This window comes from Marmota monax, unplaced genomic scaffold (genome assembly GCF_021218885.2).
Source record: "Marmota monax isolate L192 unplaced genomic scaffold, Marmota_monax_Labrador192_F-V1.1 WCK01_AAM20220418_F8-fsc00392, whole genome shotgun sequence".
NCBI lineage: Eukaryota > Metazoa > Chordata > Mammalia > Rodentia > Sciuridae > Marmota > Marmota monax.
The window spans coordinates 717,457-738,758 of NW_026693779.1; the positions used below are offsets into that span (position 1 = coordinate 717,457).

A 21,302-nucleotide genomic window follows, 5' to 3' on the forward strand; every position below is an offset into this window, starting at 1 on the left:
TGTGCTATTCAGTCATTTTTTTAATTGGCTGAGATTGTTTCTTTAACAACAGTTTCTAGCTGTTTCCTTATGGGGCAATGTCTCACCCTGCCCTCCCACCAACCCTCTTCCCTTCTGGCCCTAGAGGACAGAACCTGAACAGTGGGATGAAGGGAACTGGGGGCTTGTGGCTGGGCCTTTTCCCTCCCCTAGCCTGGCTTGGACTACCTCTTAGACCCCAGTGCTGGGGTGGGGGAAGGGGGACAGAATGACTCAGGCAGGGCCCCAGGGTGGGGTGAGGAGGTTCCTGCTCTGGCAGGTCCAGGCGGAAGGGAGTGGAGATGGCACTGGTTCCTGCTATAGTGAGAGGAGTACAAATGGAACAAAAAAGACAGAGAAGTTGTTTAATCATACAAAACTGTGTTAAGTGTGGTTTTGCTTCTGCTTTCTGGGACAACTGCAAATCTCTGAACTGTAGTCCAACCCAGGAAAAGGTTTGCAGCCTGTGGGTAGGGGATTGTTCTGGATTGGAGGAAAGGAGAATGCAGCCCTTATGGGAGGTGTGTGTCCATGCGAGTTATAGGTGGGTCAGGGGCATGGCACCAGGATTGTATGGAGTGGGAGAACCTGGGGGTAGGTAGGGACTATAGGGAGGTAGCAGCTCCCCTTGGAGCCTAGGGTCACTCTGTGGGAGAGAACTCGGCGAGGGGGTCTCCGGTCTACAATGGGGAGAGCTGTAAAGAGAAATGGGGGGCAGGGATTAGAGTTTGCTTCCCTGATTGGAGGGTCTGGGCAGTGTCCCTAACTCTTATGTGGGGACTAGTCTGACCAGTTGTGAGCAGACAGAGGTAGAGCTTGCCACCCATTCAGCCACTCTGGGTTCAGCAGGCATGGAACCAGAACCTAGGATGGCTTATAGAGCAGTGCAGCCCTGTTGGGGCTTGCTCACAAGCCGGTTTGCGTGCTGTGTGGCTGTTTTCCTTTTTTGGGGCAGCAGGCCAGGAAGCGGCAGGTTAGGTTTGGCCTCTCCTTGCCCTGGGGGCTGGGAGAGGAAGCCGGGTCACATACCGGCCAGAAGCAGGGGGAAATGGGGCATTCTGATAATGATAACACCATCACATCCAAAGGTCTGTCATTTGCCCCTGCAAAGCCACCACCACCTCCAAAGTGAGATTGGTAAGGTCCCCAGCAAAAACCCCAGCCACCAGGACGCTCCCACCCACACTTTACTCACAGAAGACACACAGCCTTCTAAGGGGAGTGGCCTTTGCTGGGATAACCGCCTCCTCCAGTAGAGCCCTCTGGCATTTGCCCCGACCCAGGTCCTCAGAGGGGGTTGCAAGGCTCTTCAACCCACTTCCTAAGCACTTACCTGTAGTTGCCAGTCAGGTAGGCTGTTGAGTAGTTGGGGGGCTGGTACCCAAAGCCTCTGCTCCCTTGGGTGGCTGTGTAACCCGGCCCCCAGAGTGGGACCCCACAGGCCAGGCCACTGCCTCCAGGGCTGAAGTGGGCATTGCCAGTGCTAGAACTTTTGGTCTTCCGCCGAGGCCGGTACTTATAGTCGGGGTAGTCACGCAGGTGTCTGGCGCGCAGCCGCTTGGCCTCCTCCACGAAGGGCCGCTTCTCGTCCTCACCCAGCAGCTTCCACTGTGCACCCAGGCGCTTGGAAATCTCAGAGTTGTGCATCTTGGGGTTTTGCTGCGCCATCTGGCGGCGCTGAGCGGAGCTCCACACCATGAACGCATTCATGGGCCGCTTCACCTTCTCCAAGGGAAGACTCGCGGACACCAAAGGACTCTTGGCACCCTCTCGCTCCTGAGGTCCCGAGGACGAGGAGGTAGCAGAGATGGTAGAGGTCTTGCATGCGGGAGGCTCCAGGCTCCAGGCCTGGGCCTGTGAAGAGCAGGGCAGTGCCATGGGTTCAGGGGAAACCTTGAGAGGGTGTCTTGAATGCCCTCTCAAAATAAAGGTAAGACCCTTAAATGGAAGTGTCTTCTCTATCGTAAGTCGTGATGAAGAATCTCGAGTCCTTTAACGAGATAGATATTACTCCCGACTCCGAAGCCCTGGAAATGGAGCTTTTGCTCCCAAGTTGGCACACTTTCGGGAGTCAAGCACACAATCCACTGGTTTTGGCACCCTTATACTGGAGAATTGCTCTACTTTCCTTTTTGCTTCCAAGTCCCCCACCTTCCAGTTCTTTTTCCCTTACCCTCTGCAATGAAGGTCCGGTATTAGGGTGGAGGTAGTAAACCTTTGCTCTGTAGTTGTCAGCTACCAGACACAGGAGGCCGAGATGCTGCAGACCTATCCCACCTGCACTCAGCCGTAAGTCTCCCAGGCCAGGTTCAGGAACAGCTTTTAAAGCTGACTCCTCCCCAATCCCTCCCAGAGGCCGTACCAACATCCCCCTCCATTAGGCAAACCCAGGTGTCCTTTTCTTCCCAGCTCCAATACCTACCCTCTGGGCACCACACCCCACTCCCCACCCAAGGCCTAGATGTCAGGCCTTCCAGCCCCAGTTCTACAAATCACACCCCCTCCCTTTTTAAGCACTGACAATTTGAAGTCAATTCATTTCCACAATGGGGTCAAGCGCTCTGGGCATCAGAAACCCTCAGGGTCAGAGTTATGCTTAGAGAAACTTGGGAAGTCCCACTCCCCACCCAAATCCCTTTTCTGATGCCTATTTCTCCTCAAACCCTGACCTGCCCCTGGGGCAAGAAAGTCAGGCAGTCAAAGGGAGGTAGGCCATTTTTGTTTCCTGAGTCATTCCAGCAGGTGCTTGGGTGATGATTCAACCCTTTTCTCCAGGTGAGAAAACTCAAGCCCTCCCATTTCCAGCCCCCAGATTTCTTCACTGCTACTGAATTACAGCAAGTTTTATCCTCAAAACCAGTTGAAGTTGGGGGTGGGAAGGAAACCCAGGATAGCTCCCAGGAGCTGAGAGGTATGCCTGCTGGAGCCAGTGCAAAAGACCAGCTAGCAAGGAGGGTTGCACCCCTGAGTTCCAGAGGCTCCCCACTCTGCCTAGCGCCCAGCCCACGCCCTGGGCCTCAGGTAATCGGATTAAGCAGCCTATCCTGGCTCTCAGCTTCTAGCAGGAACAGCTCCAGCTCTGAGCACAGCAGCCCTGCCTAGCCCACACAGTGACTCAGGACACAGGAGTGGCCCAACTCCCTCTACCAGCTATCAGGGGGGAAGGGAGCAGCACCCTGAGCCACCCCCTTGGACCAGGAGGGTACCTTGGGGCTGGGGAATTTAGGAATGCTAGAAATTGGAATGAGAAACCAACTGTAAAGGATTAGAGAATAAGAGCCAGGGACCAAGGTAGGTCTGTACTAGAGAATCAAATGAACCCAAACTCTGGACAAGGAACACATAGGAGACAGAGCCGTTTGGATTTTTTTTTTTTTATTCTCTTTTTAAATACTGTACAGTGAAAAATAAATACGCCTTCTCATCCACCAGACAAGGTTGGTCCCCCCTCCCTCTGGGGGACCTTGTCACCCCCCCTTCATACATACCCCTGGTTCTACTCCAAAACCTTCCCCATGCCTCCCACCCACAGATACCCTTACTATCCCCGTCTTCCACAGTGATGAGGCCCCAGAAATGGGGGTACAGGATGGGAGGAGGGATAGCAGGGGAGCCCCCTGAAATGTCAAATCTGGGTGGGTCAAGGAGCACCCCCACCAACAGGCGGAGAATGGGGGTGTTCAGAGGTTGGGGCATTAGAGGATAAAGGCACATCCAGTCTGATGAGGAAGGGGAGGCTCCCCTCACCCTGGGGGTAGGGTGGACAAGAGGGAGGGGGTATGACCCTGTTACCCCTCCACTAGCTCCTGGAGGTTGGGGGGGACCCAAGCTGCTGTGCCACCCCCCTCCCCCCTAGATAAGAGCAGCTCCAGCGCAGGTCAGTTGGGCCAGTGAGGGCCATGGTGGTGGGCAGCAAGCGAGATGGAGAAGGGAGGGATGCAGGCTGGAGGTTTTATGAAACCCCATTCACCAAACTACCCAACTCCAGGGGGGCAGAGAGCTCCCCATTCTCTGAGGGGCCCTTAGGAAGCTTGCTGACAGAGTCACCCTGAGGGGGAAGTAGGGAAGAAAATGAACAGAAAGGAAAGCAGATGGTTAGTAGAAGTCCAGGTATAGGCATCCCCTCCCACTAAGCCCTCCACACACCAGGGGCTGGTTCCCCATCTTCACTCTTTTCACTCATCGCAAGCCATACTTTTCTCTCTGTTCTGTTCCAACTCTGCACTATTCTCAATGCAGCCTAAACTGCATCAGACACAGACACCTCAGAAATTCATTAAGAGATTTTTTGGGGGGGAAATTTTGTGTGTCCCCCGCTCTAGAATAAAAAAGAGTGGGGGTAAGCTGCATCTGGCTTGCCTACCTTCTGTCCTGAAAGAGAATCGTCTGAGGGTTTAGCGCGTTCCAATGGTGGCCGCTGGCGGCTCTGGGATTCTGCTCGTGAGATATAGTCAGCCACAGTCACTGGGAAAGGCAGAAGATCAAGTTTCAGAAGGAACTTGGGTATTCAACCCCAGGATTCCCACTAAACCCAACCCTAATCTTCACACAGGGCAGGATGTGCCCATTCTAGGCTCTAGAAGGGCTACTGGCCTGCAGTGCCTGCTGACCTGGCTGGCGGTCTCCACTAATAGACCCATCAGTCCGGTTACCACGGTTGCGGCGGCGACGGCTGCGATTACGACGTTGGGGTCTTGATTCTTCTTCTGTGGGGTACAGGAGAACAAATCATACAACCATTCTCCCATCCCTCATTCCACCCCATCTCTGACTTCTCAGGCCCCTCACCCAGGCCATTCTCTGTCATGTTGGGCCCATCAGACTCCAAGCCTCCATCCATGACAGTCCTGTCTTCATCAGTGCGGCGGCGACGGGAGCGGCGACGCCTGGCACTTGCTGGGGGTGGTTCCCCAGGCTCTGAATCAACCGGGGGCTCTGGTTCTGATGTGTCCAGTAGGCTGTAAGGATTACTATCTGGATCTTTCAGCACTGGTCAGAGAAAGGAAAGGGATGAGGAGTCAGGTGAAATTTGTCTTTCCTTTTGGCCCACATTCATGACACCAACCCTGTGGTACCTGAGCTAATAGATGAAGAGTTGTATCTTGAGGTGGGCCGGGGAGCAGGTGGGGGTCCCCTACCCCGGCCCCCAATCGGCCGCCTCCGGCTTTCTTCCCCCCGGGTTGGGGGATCCCGGTCACCAGGCCCAGCTCGGCTGGGCTCCTCTCTTTTCTCTGATTCAGTTTCAGAAGCTGTGGAAGGATCTGAGCTGGCGCCTGAAGAACACAGTGACATCTATTCAGGGCCATTCATCCCACCCCAAGATCCATCACAGCCTGAAAATTGGAAGAGTTCTTCCTCTCCCTCACAAGCCCCCCAGCCAATCATCTCTTAATCATGACTTTGAGTCTCCAAGTTTCCACCCAGCCCACTGCCTCTCCCCACTGGACCCACATGTGCCTTACCATAGGCAGGACCCCCGGTCCTGCGGCCTCTGCCCCGGCCCCCATAGCTGCCACCATAGGTTCTTGTTGTATGCAGAGAGGAGGAGGAGCTCTCGTCAGTGGTATAGCCAGCCTTATCACTGCTGCCACCCCGTCCACTCCCAGGAGGGCGAAAGCCCAACCCAATCTGGCGAAGCTGTTCATCAATTTGCAACCTCTCCAAGCGAAGCTGCTCCACCTCCTGATTGGGAAGAAGATGGAAGATGAAATGGAAGAAGGAAAAAGATCAGTGGACAATTCCCTTTTCTCATGCTTCTCCTACATAGCTAAGCTCTCAGGAATGCAAAGAGAAAGAAGATGCTGGCTGAATAAGAAAAATTTGGGAATCTAACCCCACAGTCAAAATTTCCACCAATGGTTCTTGTTCTACAAAGACAAACTGGGTCTTTGTAGACAGTGACACATGCCTGTAATCCCAGCAACTGGGGAGGCTGAGACAGGAAGATTGCAAGTTCAAGGTCAGTCTCAAGAGCTTAGCAAAACTCTGTCAAAATAAAAAATAAAAAGGACTAGGGTCACAGCTCAGTGGTAAAGCGCCCTGGGATCAATCCCCAGTACCTAAATAAATAATAAAAAAAGGCTGGAAGCTGGATATGGTGGCACATGACTATAATCCCAGCAACATGGGAGGCTGAGCAGGAGGATCACCAAGTTCAAGGCCAGCTGAGCAACCTAGTGAGACCCTGTCTCAGAATGAAAAATTTATAAAAGGCTGGTATGTATCTCAGTGGTAGAACAATCCTAGGTTAAATCCCCAGTACTAAGAATGAAAAATGACAGATGGGGAACCCCAATTCTGAAGCTTATCCTTCAGAACTCCTTCCCTGCCCCTTGCTGTACGCAGTCTGCTCCTTTCCTGGGCTTTCAGCATGGCTACCTGCAGGTAGGAGAGGTGATACTCCAGCAGCGCCTGGGCATTGCTAATATTCTCTCGGGTGCCAACAAATATGAAGGGAACCATTCCCTGGAGAGCAGAGAGAAGGAAAGATGGATCAGAAAGGAGAGCAGAACACAAATATTAACCCCACCTGGTCTCCCAGGGGAGCCCACCCAATGAGATCAAATTCTACTAGGGGTAAACAAAAATTTGTGTTCCACCCTCTGCAAATAACAAGCCCTCAGAAAATAATCCCTCCTACTTCTGGAAGCCAATCTCTAGGCCTAGTTGCACATACCTCCTCTCTGGGGTTCTTCTTGTCATTATCACCTTCCACACGAACCCTCACCACACCAGATTTATCCACAATCTCCTGGATCACTTTCCCATTCTTTCCAATCACTTTGCCTGAAAGGGTAAAGGAGGAATTAGGCCTTTTTCTGTTTTCTTTTTTCCTTTTAAAGGAAATAAACACTTATGAGAATCCCATATCTGGGCCCCTAATGCTTTTTTTTTCCCCCTTGAGACTGGGAATCACTCTATTAATAACCTGGCTGGTTTCAAACTTCTTGGCTCAAGCGATCATCCCACCTCATCTTCCCAAGTAGGTGTCACTGCACTCAACTTTCTCCCCACCACCACACTGTGATTGAACCCAGGGCCTCATACATGTTAGGCAAGTACTCTGCAACTCAGCAACACCCGCATAGAAAGCTCGTGGCTTTCTATTCTATTCTCTTCTACACATATACCCAAACTCACCAACCAGGTTCCTGGGCACTTGCACAGAGTCCTCAGAAAACTCCAGGTAGCTTCGGGCCTGTCGGCATGCCTCAGGAGTCTATGGAAGAAAAGTAGAGATATGTTACTAAAACCAAGGACCTGGATCTCCAACAATGATCTCCAATGATTCTGGGGAAACTGGCTACCACCAAAAGCAAGGAAAAAGTGCACCATAACTCAGGTTTGTTTGTTAGCCTCCCTTCCCTCTATAACCTAAGATCCTGAAGGTAGAGATCTTTTGCTAACCTCCCCATAGATGCGAAAAGTGCAAGTCTCTTCACCCAACTCAATGGCCGTCACCCCAGGTACTTTTCGGGCCTGCTGGATATTGGCACCATGAGTCCCAATTGCCAGACCCATCAGGTCCTCTCGCACGGTAAATTCCTCCTGGAACGCTGCTGCCAACTGCTTGCTTGTCTGAGAAGAAAAGACATTTTAAGAATCATGGTGGTGAGCCAGGTGCAGTGGTGCACGCCTATAATCCCAGCAGCTCAGGATGCTGAGATAGGATGATCTTGAGTTCAAAGCCAGCCTCAGCAACTTAGAAGCCCTAAACAACTTAGTAAGAACCAAATAAAAAAAATCATGGTGGTAGAATCTCAGAATACCTGTCTAATGTGCCTGCGTAACTTAAATAAGAAAGTCAGAACCACCCTGGAGTCTGCTCTCCACTAAGACCTTTGTACAAAATGCAGAAACTTTTAAATACCAATGGGGTAGGGAGGAGGAGGATGGTGTAATAAGGGCAGAGTATGGGCTGGAGTCATCAAAGTTCTGGATTTGGCTTTAACACTATCAATAGGGTTGTGTGATCCTGAACAAAACACACATTGTGCCTCTGTCACCTGCTAAGTGATTGCAACTGACCCTACTTCATTCTCAAGACTACCAAGAGCATCAGACAAGGTTGATGTGAAAGTTCTTTTCCCAAGGTACTGACAAGTGTAAGAAATTCTTACCTTAACCAAACAAATAACCATTCTTCCCAAAACTCAACAAGTTGAATAAAAAGGGGTTAAGAAAAGCAGAAAATGAGCCTATGGAATACCACAGTTCTACTTTATTTCTCAACTAGCCTTTAGAGGGATCCCTGGGTTCAGGGTCAAGAAGATAAGAAACGTTCAAAAGTTTTCTGGAAAAGTTGAGTCAAGGTAGAATGCACCTAGTAGTGAAAACAACTGACCGGGCCACTGAAAGATCACAATACACCATTTCTTACTTCTAAGATGGACAGGGTGGAATTATTGCAAGGAGCACACTAGGCACAAGAGAGAACTGGGAAAAGACACTTAGTGGGGTGTTCAAAATTTTACTAAGTTTTGGAGGAAGAGGAGAAGATCCATGACTTATTAGTATCTTCTAGAGAAGATAGAGAAGGATTTTATTTCTTTTTTTTTTTTTTTTAAGAGAGAGTGTGAGAGAGGGAGATTTTTTTTTTTGAGAGAGAGAGAGAGAGAGAGAGAATTTTTTAATATTTATTTTTTAGTTCTCAGCGGACACAACATCTTTGTATGTAGTGCTGAGGATCGAACCCGGGACGCATGCATGCCAGGCGAGCACGCTACCGCTTGAGCCACATCCCCAGCCCCAGGATTTTATTTCTTAAACTGCGTTGGGGGTGTAGCTCAGTGGTAGCACATGATTAGCATGCTCGGGGTCCCAAGTTCGATCCCCAGCACCAAAAATAATCTGCTTTAAGGAAAAAAGGCATTTGTTGTATTAGTTCTTATATGTCATAGTTAATATCCGTGTATATATGTATTTTTTAAAAAATAGTTTCTTGCTATGTCGACGAGGCTGGCCACCAACTCCTACACTCAAGCTAGCCTCCTGCCTCAGCCTCCTGAGTAGCTGGGTACAGTTAGAATTTTAAATAATTTTAAAATGAAATAACAACAAACAAAAGGCAAGATATCTTAAAAAGAAGGACATGTCCCTATTTTTCTTTTTCCTTTTTTTTAAAAAAATATTTGTTTTAGTTGTAGGTGTACACAATAATCTTTATTTTATTATGTGGTGCTGAGGATTGAACCCAGTGCCTCATGCGTGCTAGGCAAGAGCTCTATTGCTGAGCCACAACCCCAGCCCCATGTCCCTATTTTTCACACTGTGGACCTATGCCTAACTTAGCTTATTTAAGTTGCTATACAGATCAATATAGCCAAGTCCTGAAGAGCTGAACAGTCTACCTTTTCATGACCAGGAACCTGCACACTGGAAACCAGAGCAGAAAGTTTGTATCATCTGACAATAATGGTGAATTTTAAACTGGCAGTGCCCTCAGAAACATTCCTGGAAAGTGAAAGATTGTCATAATCCAAAATTTGCATAGGTTCACAGAAAAGCCCCCAAAGGATCAGTTCACTTGAAAAATGAAAACAGATGTACATGTACACGTGTACACACATACACACACACGCTCTACCATTTAGAATGGTATAATACCTAGGAAAAGGGAACCTGATGATTACAGGATTTCAGAACTTAAAAATCTATAGAGAGGCGGGGAGTGGTGGCGCACACATGTAATCCCAGTGGCTTAGGAGACTGAAACAGGAGGATCTCAAGTTCAAAGTCAGCCTCAGCAAAAGGGAGGGAGTAAGCAACTCAGTGAGACCCTGTCTCTAAATAAAATAAAATAGGGATCAGGATGTGGCTCAGTGGTCAAGTGTCCCTGAGTTCAATCCCTGGTACCAATAAATAAACAAACAAACAAACAGAATCTATAGAGGGCCTGGATATGTATCTCCAGAGCACTTGTGGATCCCAGTGCCACAAAACACCCCAACCAAATAAATTTGTATAAATATTCTTTTCTAACTATTTCACTGTCATAGATGAAAAAGAGAGAAAGCTTGTTGAAATCAAATGGTTTTCCAAAGAACGCTTTATTTGACAAAGCAAGACAGGATTCCAAGTCTAGCAGTGTTTCCAGTGTCCAAGTGGTTCTCACAGATATCCCACAAAGCAGTTTGGATTAGAGGCAATCTGGGGGCACTGCTAGAGGTAAGAATCAGGATTTCTTCCTCCTTTCTTTTTTTTTTTTTTTTTAATATTTATTTTTTTAGGTGTAGATGGACACAACACAATGCCTTTATTTTTATGTAGTGCTGAGGATCAAACCTGGCCCATGCTAGGCGAGCACTCTACCGCTGAGCCACAATCCCAGCCCCTTCTTTCTCCTTTCTTTCTTTGATTCTTTTTTTTTTTTTTTTTTTTTGGTGGTACTAGGGATTCAACTCAGGGACACTTTAACACTTTACCACTGAGTTACATCTCCAGCCCTTTATGTATTTTATATTTTGAGACAGGGTCTCATTAAGTTGACCAGGATGGCCTTGTACTTGCAATCCTCCTACCTAAGCCTCTCAGATTGCTGGAATTATAGGAATGTGTCACTGAGCCCAGTACCCTCTTTGCACTTTTATTAGACAGTGTTTATCTGACTGTACTTCAAGTAAAATTTCACTTCATCATTGGACATCCTACCTTAAAAGAACATTTGAAAATAACTGTACCACAACATGATGGAGCTCCAACATCTGAAGGAGTATGAGATAAAATAGCTGATCCAGGTTTAACAGTCAGGAACAGTTTTAGCCTTTTTGTTCCATAAACACAAGAGCATGAGACAATAATGGGGCAGGAAAGGAAGGGGAAAAAACATTAGGGGATCAGAACTTACCTCTAGGTGCTTGGTAGCTTCTTCATTTCGGGACATAAGTAGCAGTTTGGTGCGCAGGCTTCGGAAATGCATATCACCCAGCAGAGATGCCCGCTTCACAGGGGCTTCTGTGGTTGACTGGGAAGAAACCAATGTGAAGTCATTAAAGCTGTGCATATACACTGGGAAAATGCCAGTAGCTAGAAATCAGAATGCCTGAGTCCCTGGAAAAGGTCAGAAGAAATAAATGTAGGCAAGAGGAAAACTAACGTTAGTCTCACAAGAGCCAACTATCTGGGTACCTAAGGGGGTTAGTTGTAGACAAAAAGCATGGAGCAAGTATATAATAAAAGATATACAGTCTCTTTTTCTTTCTTTTTTTCCTCTCTCTCTCTTTTTTTTTTCCTTTGGTACTGGGGAGTAAACCCAGGGGTGCTTTATCACTGAGCTATATCCCCAACCTTTTTATTTACTCTGAAACAGGGTTTCACTAAGTTGCCCAGGCTGCCCTCAAACTTGCAATCCTGCTATCTCAGCCTTCCAAGCTGCTGGAATTACAGATATGTGCCACCATACCTGACTACAGTCTTATTTTTGAAAATCCAAATATCCAAGAAAGAGTCCCCAACTCTAGTTCTAGCTCAATGGTAGAGTTTTTGCCCAATATATAGAAGGCCCTGGGTTGGATCCCCAGCACACAAGGGGTGGGAGGCAGGGGGAAGTAGGGTTATACACAAGGAAAACTAAGGCTATTGGTGCCTTGGTGCCTGTAGGGTTAGGAGCAATAAATTTTTCTAACAGATAAATATAAGCACAATTTGGCTTCTCCCTTTCTCCAAAGAGGCTAAAAAGGAAAAAGAGAAAATTGTTGAAAGGGTTTACATGAAATTCATGCAGAATAAACTCACCAGAATAAAGAGTTCACTATTTGTGATGTTGAGAAAGATGCAATTAGCTCCCAGTGCTTTCTTGAATTCTTTATGGACATTTTCATTGGAGCAGCTGCAAGAAAGAGTAAAGTATTCAGAATAGAGTACAATAAAAGGTTCAGGGGACAAAAAGCAGAGAGAGAAGAGACCACAGTTAAAAAACAGGGATGGGAAATGAAAGGGACATGAACTATAGAGGGCCAAGAAAATAACACGAACCAAATGAACTATAGAGGGCCAGGGAAACAATAGATAAGACTGAATAATGGGAATGGGCCTGGGAGAAATAAGGACAGACATTAGGGCTGCAAAGAAGGTCTTCCATTCCTGACCTCCCTGATACTCACGCCTCTCTCAGATCTTCAGGCACAGCCATGGTAACCTTGAAGAAGCTGCCTTTGGTTGCAAGGGGATTGGGATTAACTGGCCGAAGTCGCTCCAGGGTGACAATCTCATTGTAGGTGGCATCACAGGCAGCATATTCAATGACATAAAACTGGTAAGATGGAAAGAAAGAAGTTGCAGATGGCCTGAACATCTATCTGCTACCTACCCATGAATGAATAAAACATTCGTTCAAAAAGTTCTCCAAACTTTACAATCACTCACATCTCCCTTCATCATCCGCACACGGGCCAGCCACCAGCCACAAGGTTCCTGTTCATTGGCTCGAGAATAAACCTGAAGGAGTTGGAAACCAAAGAGACATTGAAGATCATCCCAAACATCTAGAATGGAATAAGCATTAATATACTTGGGATGCATCCTAAACCAAGGATAAAGTAAATCAGAGGAAGAGATTACTAACTAAAAATCAGAGAGCACTAGACTTTTTATTTATTATTATTACTAATAATTTTTAGAGATGGGGTCTTGATTATGCTGCCAATTCTGGCCCTGAACTCCTAGACTAAGCAATCCTCAAGCAATACTCTTCCATCAGTTTCCCAAGTTGCTAGGACTACAGGCTACACTACCACACCTAACAGCATACTACCACATACTACCACATCTAACAGCAGCGGATTTTAGATGCTATTATCACAAATGGAAGAAAAGTTAATCCCCTGAACCTGGGGAGCTCCCTGATTTTGTCTGATCACTTCCCCAAAGGCTATATGGCTGGATGTGGTAGCTGAGCTGGAGAAAAGAGCACCAAATAACCAGAGAAGAGCCTAGGATCGTGAGAATAAAAGTGATGTTCTTCTTTTCTTCCCTGCCCTTACCTCCACTTCATCCCCTTCTGTGATCTCCTTATTATAGTCAGCCGGAGGTGGTAGCCGAACATCCCCAAAAGGAATCTGTCTTTCACTCTGCCAACTGTAAGAGAAATAGTGTTATGAAAGCTATTCAGACTGATGTGGTCACCCATTTCTTTAGGAAGGGGTTACTGCCTCAGCTGGGTGACTTCCACCTTCCCTAGTTAATTGAAGCTAAACTCCAGGCCTTGCTTCATAGTGATGCCATTTTCCACTTCTTGCTAATATCTAGCAAATGTCCCCAATGTCACCAAATATTCAGCCCTTTCCTCTCCTGGGATCCATATGTTACCCACAAAAATCTTTGGCTCTTCCCTACCTATTATATGCCTCATAAGACTCAGCCGCCCCCTCTTCTCCACTCTTCTTCTAGGACCTAGTATGCTGGGTTCTCTATTCCCAAGGTCTTACTTGTTTTCAAAGAAGATGGTGACGGAGTCTTCATGGACATCCTTCACAAAGCCCTGGAAAGAATTTTTTTTTTTTTAATGTACAAAACATAAAATGACATTTCACCACCACTTTAGCCATCAGAGGAACAGAGACACTCGAAACCCTTAAACTAAAGTTTTAGGCGGGGCCACAAGCAGTCTAAAGACAGGGTCAGAAAGGCTGTACTAGGAAGAGAATGGTAAGTTAGAGAAAAAAATGATATTGGCATGGAAAGAGATATATGTGGCAAAATACAGATATAAAACAGGATGCAAACTAAGTAGAAGAGGAAGTACCACCTGCAACAGAACAGTCTGCAAACTGGTGGTCTACTCTGGCTCTGACAGGGGCCTCCCTATCTGTGTCTTCCTCCCGTTGTGCTGAACAGCCTGTCAGAGTTCAATTAAAATACCAACAACAGCAAGGCTAAGAATATCCCATGAGACAGTATAAGGCTATCCTGGAACACCAAGAGGACATCAGGATCTGCTGAGAGAAGGGTCCAGCTCTCCCTACAGCAAGAGACCTCAGCACACTTGGTGTTCTTGATGCCCAGGGTCCTTGGAGTATAAAAAGAACACTGGAGTAGTTCAAAGTAAGGAATATAATTTTACAGAAGAAAAAATTAGGATTTAAAAGACATGACTTTTTAATGACAGAATGATCGCTGAATTTGAAAATAAAATCTATAGAAGACCCCATCTTTTTTTTTTAATAGTTTTTTTTTTTTTTTTTAAAGAGAGAGTGAGAGAGAGGGAGAGAGAGAATTTTAATATTTATTTTTTAGTTTTCGGCGGACACAACATCTTTTTTTGTATGTGGTGCTGAGGATCGAACCCGGGCCGCACGCATGCCAGGCGAGCGCGCTACCGCTTGAGCCACATCCCCAGCCCTAGAAGACCCCATCTTGAGGTCAATAATAAAAGAAAAAGGGATTGGGGCTGGGGTTGTGGCTCAGAGGTAGAGCGCTTGCCTCACAGTTATGAGGCACTGGGTTCAATCCTCAGTACCACATAAAAATAAATAAAGGTATTGTGCTCATCTAAAACAAAAATATATTTAAAATTAAAAAAAAAAAAAAAAGAAAAAGAAAAAGGGATTATCAGATAGTTGGTCCATCTCTTTCGGTCCTCACTGAAGAGGATATGTTCAACCTCCTAAATCCTAAACTACCTGTTTAACCCCAAACCTAATTTTTCTGCCTTCCCTATTTTTTCACACATTCAAAATTAGGGATTTCTAATTTTGACAAAATTCAATTTGAGTTTATTCTTTTATTGACTATACTTTTGGTTTCATTCTAGAAATCTGCTTAATCCAAGACCACACAGGTTTTCTATATCTTCTCTGGAATCTGTATAGTTTTTTGTTTTATATTTAGATCTATAATCTGTTTTGAGCTAAATTTTGTACTGAAATGAGAATTGATCAAACTTTAGTTTTTACCTATAGGTATCCAGTTGTTCCAGAACCATTTGTTGAAAAGACTACCTTCCCTATAAACTGTCTTTTTCATTTTTGTCAAAAAAAGTAATATAGAATGGTATGAAACCACTCAGTTGGTGAATTTTTTGTTGGGAGGTACTGGGGGATTGAACCCATGGCCTCACACACGCTAGGTAAGCACACTACCACAGTCACATTCCCAACCCTTTATTTATAGCAGTACTGAAGGTTAAACCCAGTGTGCTCTATTACTGAGGTACATCCCCAGCCCTTTTTTGCAATAGGACCTTGCTAAATTGTGGAGGCTACCCTCAAACTTGCAATCCTCCTGCCTCAGCCTCCCAAATTGCCGAAACTACAGGAGTAGCACTACCATACTCAGCTTAAATTTCATTCTTGATACAAGCCACCTTTCTTTTTTTTAGGGACAGGAACTTATTATGGAGCCCAGTTCTTTCTTAAAGCCTTACTACTATGCAAGGCATGTAGTTATTACTACTTCTGGGTCTCTTTCTAAACCAAATTTTTATCTTTCTCTGATGATCTCTTCTCAAGAAATGCTTATAAATCCTCTTCATTCAGAAACAATATTCACTCCTACCACTATATATATATATATTTTTTTTTTGTACTGGGATTGATCTCAAGGGCACTTGACCACTGAGCCACATCCCCAGCCTATTTTGTATTTCATTTAGAAACAGGATTTCACTTGAGTTGATTAGCACCTTGCTGTTGCTGAAGCTGGCTCTTAACTGGAGATCCTCCTGTCTCAGCCTCCCAAGCTGCTGGGTCACTCCTACCACTCTCTACCCAAGTCTTCTGAGGGACTCTAACTCCTTACTATGTTCCTGGGTTATTTTTCCCTTCTGAATACTTTCCTTAGTTACTTCCTAAGTGCCTTCTTCCCACAACCACTAATATCTTATTCCTACCCCTTTTCATTTTGTCTTTGTGGTGCTGAGAATTGAACCCAGGGCACTGCACATGTTAAGCATGTGCTTTACCTCTGAGACAATTCTTCCCACACCCCCACCCCCTTTATTTTTATACTGGGAATTAAACCCAGAGGCCCTTCACCACTGAGCTACATGTCCAGTCATTTTTTTTGGTACTAGGGATTAACCCAGGGGCTCTTTACCTGAGTTACATCCTGAGTCACTGGGATTACAGGTGTATGCCACTGCACCCAGCTCTCTTATCCTCTTTATTAGGGTTTGTCTAAATTTCTAGAAATATGTCAACCTGACTCTTGTCAGATTCTTTACCCAAAATGCCTACCTCCAAGTCTTCATAATAGGTTATCAAGATAAAAGTAACCTATTCCAAAACATTTTAGGGATGAGACAGAAGGAAATGGAAAGGAGACAGAGGAGAATCACCTGCCTGCATCTTTTATGAAGAGATTTGCACTATGCCATTAGCTTTAATCCAATTCTCCTCTACCATGTTGGGGTTGGCTCACAGGGTTAACAGTATTATATATATTTTTTTCACCACAATTTCCAAGGCGAAATGCTAAAACTCAGAATGGGGTCAGCCCCTCACATCGTTGAGCAGTTCAAAATAAATGTCACTCACCCTTATACTTTCAAGGTCTTTTTTCCTTCAAATATCCTCCAAAAGTAGGTCTTTTCCCAATTACACATTCCAATCCTATCTCTGCTCTTTAATTCTACCCATTAGCCTTGATAATGGTTTTTGTTTTTGTTTTCCTTTGAGGATACCAGTGGGAGAAAATGAGCTCCAAGTCCTGCTCACTCTATGCTCACTGGGAAAATAAGCAAATAAGGGCAAGAGCAAAATCTGTTAGAAAACCATCCAGATCCAGAGGATGACTTGATTCAGTGGCCGTACTATACACTGGTTTTTATCTTCTGGGGTCTAGCACCAGGTAGGCAGAGAAAAAATGTTCTAGGTTTCTAGGTATTTGTTTCTCAAATCAAAAGATACGAAATCAGTCCCTACCTTCACCCTATATTCTAGTCCTGACCTATCAAAAAAAAGGACTTCTAGGAGAAAAGCAAGAGGAGTTCGAATTTGATGATGCCCCATTCATTAAGAAAGGAATGAGGGCTGGGTACACTGGCAAATACCTATAATCCCAGCAACTTGAGAGGCTGAGGCAGGAGGATCGCCAAGTTCAAAGCCAGCCTGAGCAACTTCACATGGCCCTAAGCAACTTAGTGAGACTGTCTCAAAAAAATAAAAAGAGCTGGAAATGTAGCTCAGTGAAAAAGCACACCTGGGTTCAATTCCTAGTGCCAATTAAAAAAAAAAAAAAAAGAGGAAATGAGGGCTGCGAGTATACTTCAGTGGTAGCATGCTTGTCTAGCATGGATGAGTTACGGGTTCAATCCTAAGCACTGCCAAGGAGAAAAAGAAAAAAAAAAAAAAAAGAATGAATAGAATTAGAATATCTAGGCAAGGTCTAGAAAGTAGGATAACTGTGTCCTAGGAGGTGAATAGAGAGTTCATTTTGAAGTGTATACTTAAAAGAAAAAAAAAATTACATTCTGACAGAAAAGGAAGGATTGGTGGGATAGTTACAAAATAGCTTAGATCTCAGATCTGCCATCTCTCCTGGAAGAAAATTAAAATAGGACTCAATTCTCAAAGAGGAAAAAGGACCTCCACAAAATTTATAGTTCTAGAAGCAATGTAAACACTGCTTGACCACACCAAGGTTTGCTGAGTCATGAATATTAAATCAGTAGCAAGGTCAGAATGGATAAGTATCTATATGGCACTGAGAGTTGAAAAAGGATTAGTCTGAATTTAGAGATTTGTTTTTAACTCAATCATGGAGCAGAAAATGCTAAGGTAGTCAGAACACAAAACCTACATTATCTAGCTTTAGGCTCAACTCCAACTAAACCCTATTCTGTCCCTTCTTCACTCAAGTCTATCATTCCCATAGTCCACAGGAGAAAAGGGAAAGATTCAGAGATACTTTCTGTAGGATACTCCTATATGGAACAGGAAATGTGTCCCTTGCCAGCCTGAACTAGATACCAATCTTGCCTAGCTGGGCAAGGTTCCTATGCCTCTAGAACAAAAAAAAAATTAAAAAAAAAAAAAAAAATCACATCTTCATCTTAGACTCAATTTGATAACTGCTCTTCTTGAAAGCGAGAATTTGAGGGTGAGAAGGATCCAAATGAAGGACAAGACACTATGGGAAAAAGGGCTAATATTTTATGAGGAAGGTTATTTCAACAAAGGTAAACAAGTTGGGAGGACAGAATATGAGATAAATGTGTTCTATTAGAACCAGAAGGAATTAAGAGACTTTTTGCCAAAGAAAACAGAAATATTATGGAGGTAGGCAGGATAGAAGAAAAAGTCCCAAGAGTTAGGAAAGTATGCAGAAAATGAGAAAAGAGATCAGCTGAGAGTGTCCTTCAGCTAGAAACAAAATAAGGGCGATTCCTGGGGATTACACAGGAATAGAGAATTTTAGGATAAAAAGGCAAAGACTTGCATATAAAGAAATCTGGGGGCTAGGGATATAGCTCAGTCAGTAGAGTGCTTGCCTTCCATACACAAGGCCCTGGGTTCAATCCCCAGCACAAAAAAACGAAAAAAAGAAATCTGGCAAGGAAAGATAAAAATGGTAGGAATTTAAAGTGAGCTTAAAAAAAAAAAAAAAAAGACAAAAATGAACTTGTCAACTGCAGTGAGGGGCACATACAAACCCTTTCAGCTAAGCCTTCCATGATTTCACAGAGTCAGAGAAATTCTTCCAAGGGCATGAGAAGGTAGAAAGATCTATTGAGAGAAAATGACCTGAGGGAACTGAAGGAAAGGGGGCCCTCCTCCTCATACCTGACATTATGAGCAGTATCTTTTCTCTGGCCTCCCAGAGTGAAATGAAAAAAAAAGAAACAGGAATCAGAAAGTCTGGGACAATTCTAGGCATAAAATCCAAAAAAAAAAAAAGTTCAGAATTCCATCAGTCACACAAAGAAAAAATTCCTGAGAGGCAAGATGTTTTCTCTCTGCCAGGAGTGGTGGCACACACCTATAATCCCAGCTACTGGAGAGGCTGATGCAGGAGAATCTCAAGTTCACAGTCAGCCTGAACAACTTGGAGAGAAGCTGTCTCAAAAATTAAAGGGTTGGGATGTAGCTCCATGGTAAAGTGCTTGACTAGCATACACAAGGCCCTAGGTCCCACTCCCAGACAGAGAGGAAAAAGAAAAGGTCAGGGTCTTTCTCTGACTTAAATCTAAATGGGTGTGTGTTGGGGGGGGGGGGCAAGTGACCTAGAAAATGATGGTAGTAAAAGGATTTAAAAAAAAAAAAATCCTGGGCAAGAGAAAAACTGAAATAACCAAGGTTCTTTTGAAAAAGATAGTCCCTGTCTCCTTCCAGAAAATATTGACAGATCAAAAACTGGGAGAATTGACCAAAGGACTTCCAGAAGTGGAAATCCTTGAGATAAACCTAAGGAATCCTGGTGAGATTCCTTTTAAGAGATCATGAATAAGAAGCTTATTATGCTCTCAAGATGAAAAACTATATGAATGATCCAAATGTAACTGAGGTCAAAGTGAAATACCAAATACAATCCATCCCTGAGTAGAATGGCAGATCAGCTGGGCTTGGAATAAAGGTGTGACGGATGACAGACTTGTAAAAAGAATCCACTTTATGGTTGGCTGGGAGGCAACTCGACTGATATAACCTGGGACCAAAGATGCCAAATGTCATAAATGGATTTTGACCGTTTCTCCTTCGGCTGGGAACGGGGACATAAGATGAAAGTGGGGTGAATGTTCCACAGCCAGTAGACAGAAGACTCCCCGAGGAAGATTAAAGGATCCAATATGGGACAGTGGACCTTCCCAAGGGGTTCATGTGGGAGAAGAAAGAAAATTCTCCATGTGCTTAGACTGAAGGGAAGATGTGATTAAGGGCTAAGGTATGTTTTTCACTAGGAAGCAAGAAAGTCAATTAGAAGCTGGGTAAAGAGGTTTATCATGGGGGGCAAGGAGCGCCGATCCAAGCACAATAATGACCTGATGTCCATTTTCTCGGAACTGGAGGTAAAAACAGGTGTAATAGAGGGGTCAAAAATAAAAGGAAGAGGGCTAACTCACAGCGGTCTGCCCAGGAGGGCTGCGGGTGGGAGCGTGGGTCGAAGGTTCTAAGGGTCAGCTACAGGAGCTTGATCCCGCCCCACTCTTCCCAGTTCCGGCTGCGGGGAGGGGGCCAAAGAGGGTGTCCAGGGTCGGCGCGCTGCCTCACCTTGTAGAAGGCCCCGTTGGAGCCGCGCACCTCGACCGGCAGTCCCGGCTCCACATCCCCCCCAGAGGACAGGCCGCCCATGGCGCCGCCACCGCCTCCGACTCCGGCGGCGGCAGCAGAAGCAGCGCTCTGAGTGCGGGTCGGGCCGGGCCCCCGGCGTCTCCCCGGAGGAGGAGCCGGAGGGGGAGCCGCGGGGGGCGGGAGCCGGGCCGGCCCCACGGCGGCCCTGCCACAGCCAACGAGCAGGGGGCCGGGGCCGGGCCGCTCCCCGTCCGCCGCAGCCGCCTTGGTCTCCGCCACCGTGAGGGGAACGGCCGCCGCCGCCGCCGCTGCCTTCGTCACCTCAGCTTCCGCCCGCCGCCGGCCCCGCTGCTGCCTCAGTCCCGGGACCCGCCGCTGCCGCTCCACGGCCTCCACCTCCCCCTGCCTCCGCCGCTGCCGCCTACTGCGCAGGCGCACCCGGCACCCGCCCGCCGCGCGCGGGGCTAGAGGACCACAGCGCAGGCGTCAAAGCTGGCGACCCCACTCGCGCTCGCCAGCGCATCAGGGCTTCCACATTCTCCTCCACTCTCTCACGCCCCCTCCTGGTCGCTTCCTTGCGCTTGCGCAGAACAAGATGCACTGTCTTTATTCGCCTCCCCATCACTCCACCGCCCGCCTCTCTTCCTTTCCCCGCCCCACAACACTAAGTGCAAACCAATCATGGGGAGGGAGGAACCAAGTTCACTCCTTCGGATTGGAGTTCCGCCGCCCGGCTGGCCACACCCACTTCACCATAGTGAGCCCCAGGGGCTCGGGCAAGTTTGGGATGGGCATGCGCTTGAATGACTGCTTGGTCACTTTCTCCACCTTTGTCTTTCTTTGTGCGCACGCTCCAAAGAAAAAAAAGGAGGAGCCGAAAGGCCGAGAGCCCGGTGCGCACGCGCTAGGCTTTGCCTGATGCGCGCTGTGTTGACTGTCTTAAGTATCTATAACTCTCTGCAAGAGTCAGGATTCTTAACCTGGGGATGTATCTCAGTGCTAGAGTGCTTGTTCAGCATGCTCAAGGTCTAGGGTTCACTCCCCAGCACCACAGGGGGAAGAAAGAGCCATTGCTCTTGGCTTGAGAAGATTTTAATATAATCAAGAGTTAAAGAATAA

General features: G+C 46.2%; 2 protein-coding genes across 2 annotated transcripts; both read right to left on the reverse strand.

Moving 5' to 3' along the window:
* Position 1: 1 nt before the first annotated feature.
* Sox15 (SRY-box transcription factor 15) lies at positions 2–2,319 on the reverse strand. The gene is made up of 2 exons (XM_046462075.2): positions 1,352–2,319; positions 2–713 (listed from the first exon to the last, which is right to left on the reverse strand). Exons 1-2 carry the CDS (start codon positions 1,894–1,896, stop codon positions 557–559), a joined length of 702 nt encoding a protein of 233 aa, XP_046318031.1. The 5' UTR covers positions 1,897–2,319; the 3' UTR covers positions 2–556.
* Positions 2,320–3,612: 1,293 nt separating this feature from the next.
* Fxr2 (FMR1 autosomal homolog 2) lies at positions 3,613–20,588 on the reverse strand. Its single transcript, XM_046462032.2, has 17 exons — positions 20,163–20,588; positions 13,443–13,495; positions 12,999–13,092; positions 12,382–12,453; positions 12,120–12,268; positions 11,752–11,845; positions 10,865–10,981; positions 7,426–7,596; positions 7,159–7,237; positions 6,695–6,804; positions 6,397–6,483; positions 5,481–5,700; positions 5,094–5,291; positions 4,807–5,007; positions 4,629–4,724; positions 4,382–4,482; positions 3,613–4,066 (listed from the first exon to the last, which is right to left on the reverse strand). Exons 1-17 carry the CDS (start codon positions 20,241–20,243, stop codon positions 3,971–3,973), a joined length of 2,019 nt encoding a protein of 672 aa, XP_046317988.1. The 5' UTR covers positions 20,244–20,588; the 3' UTR covers positions 3,613–3,970.
* Positions 20,589–21,302: the final 714 nt, after the last annotated feature.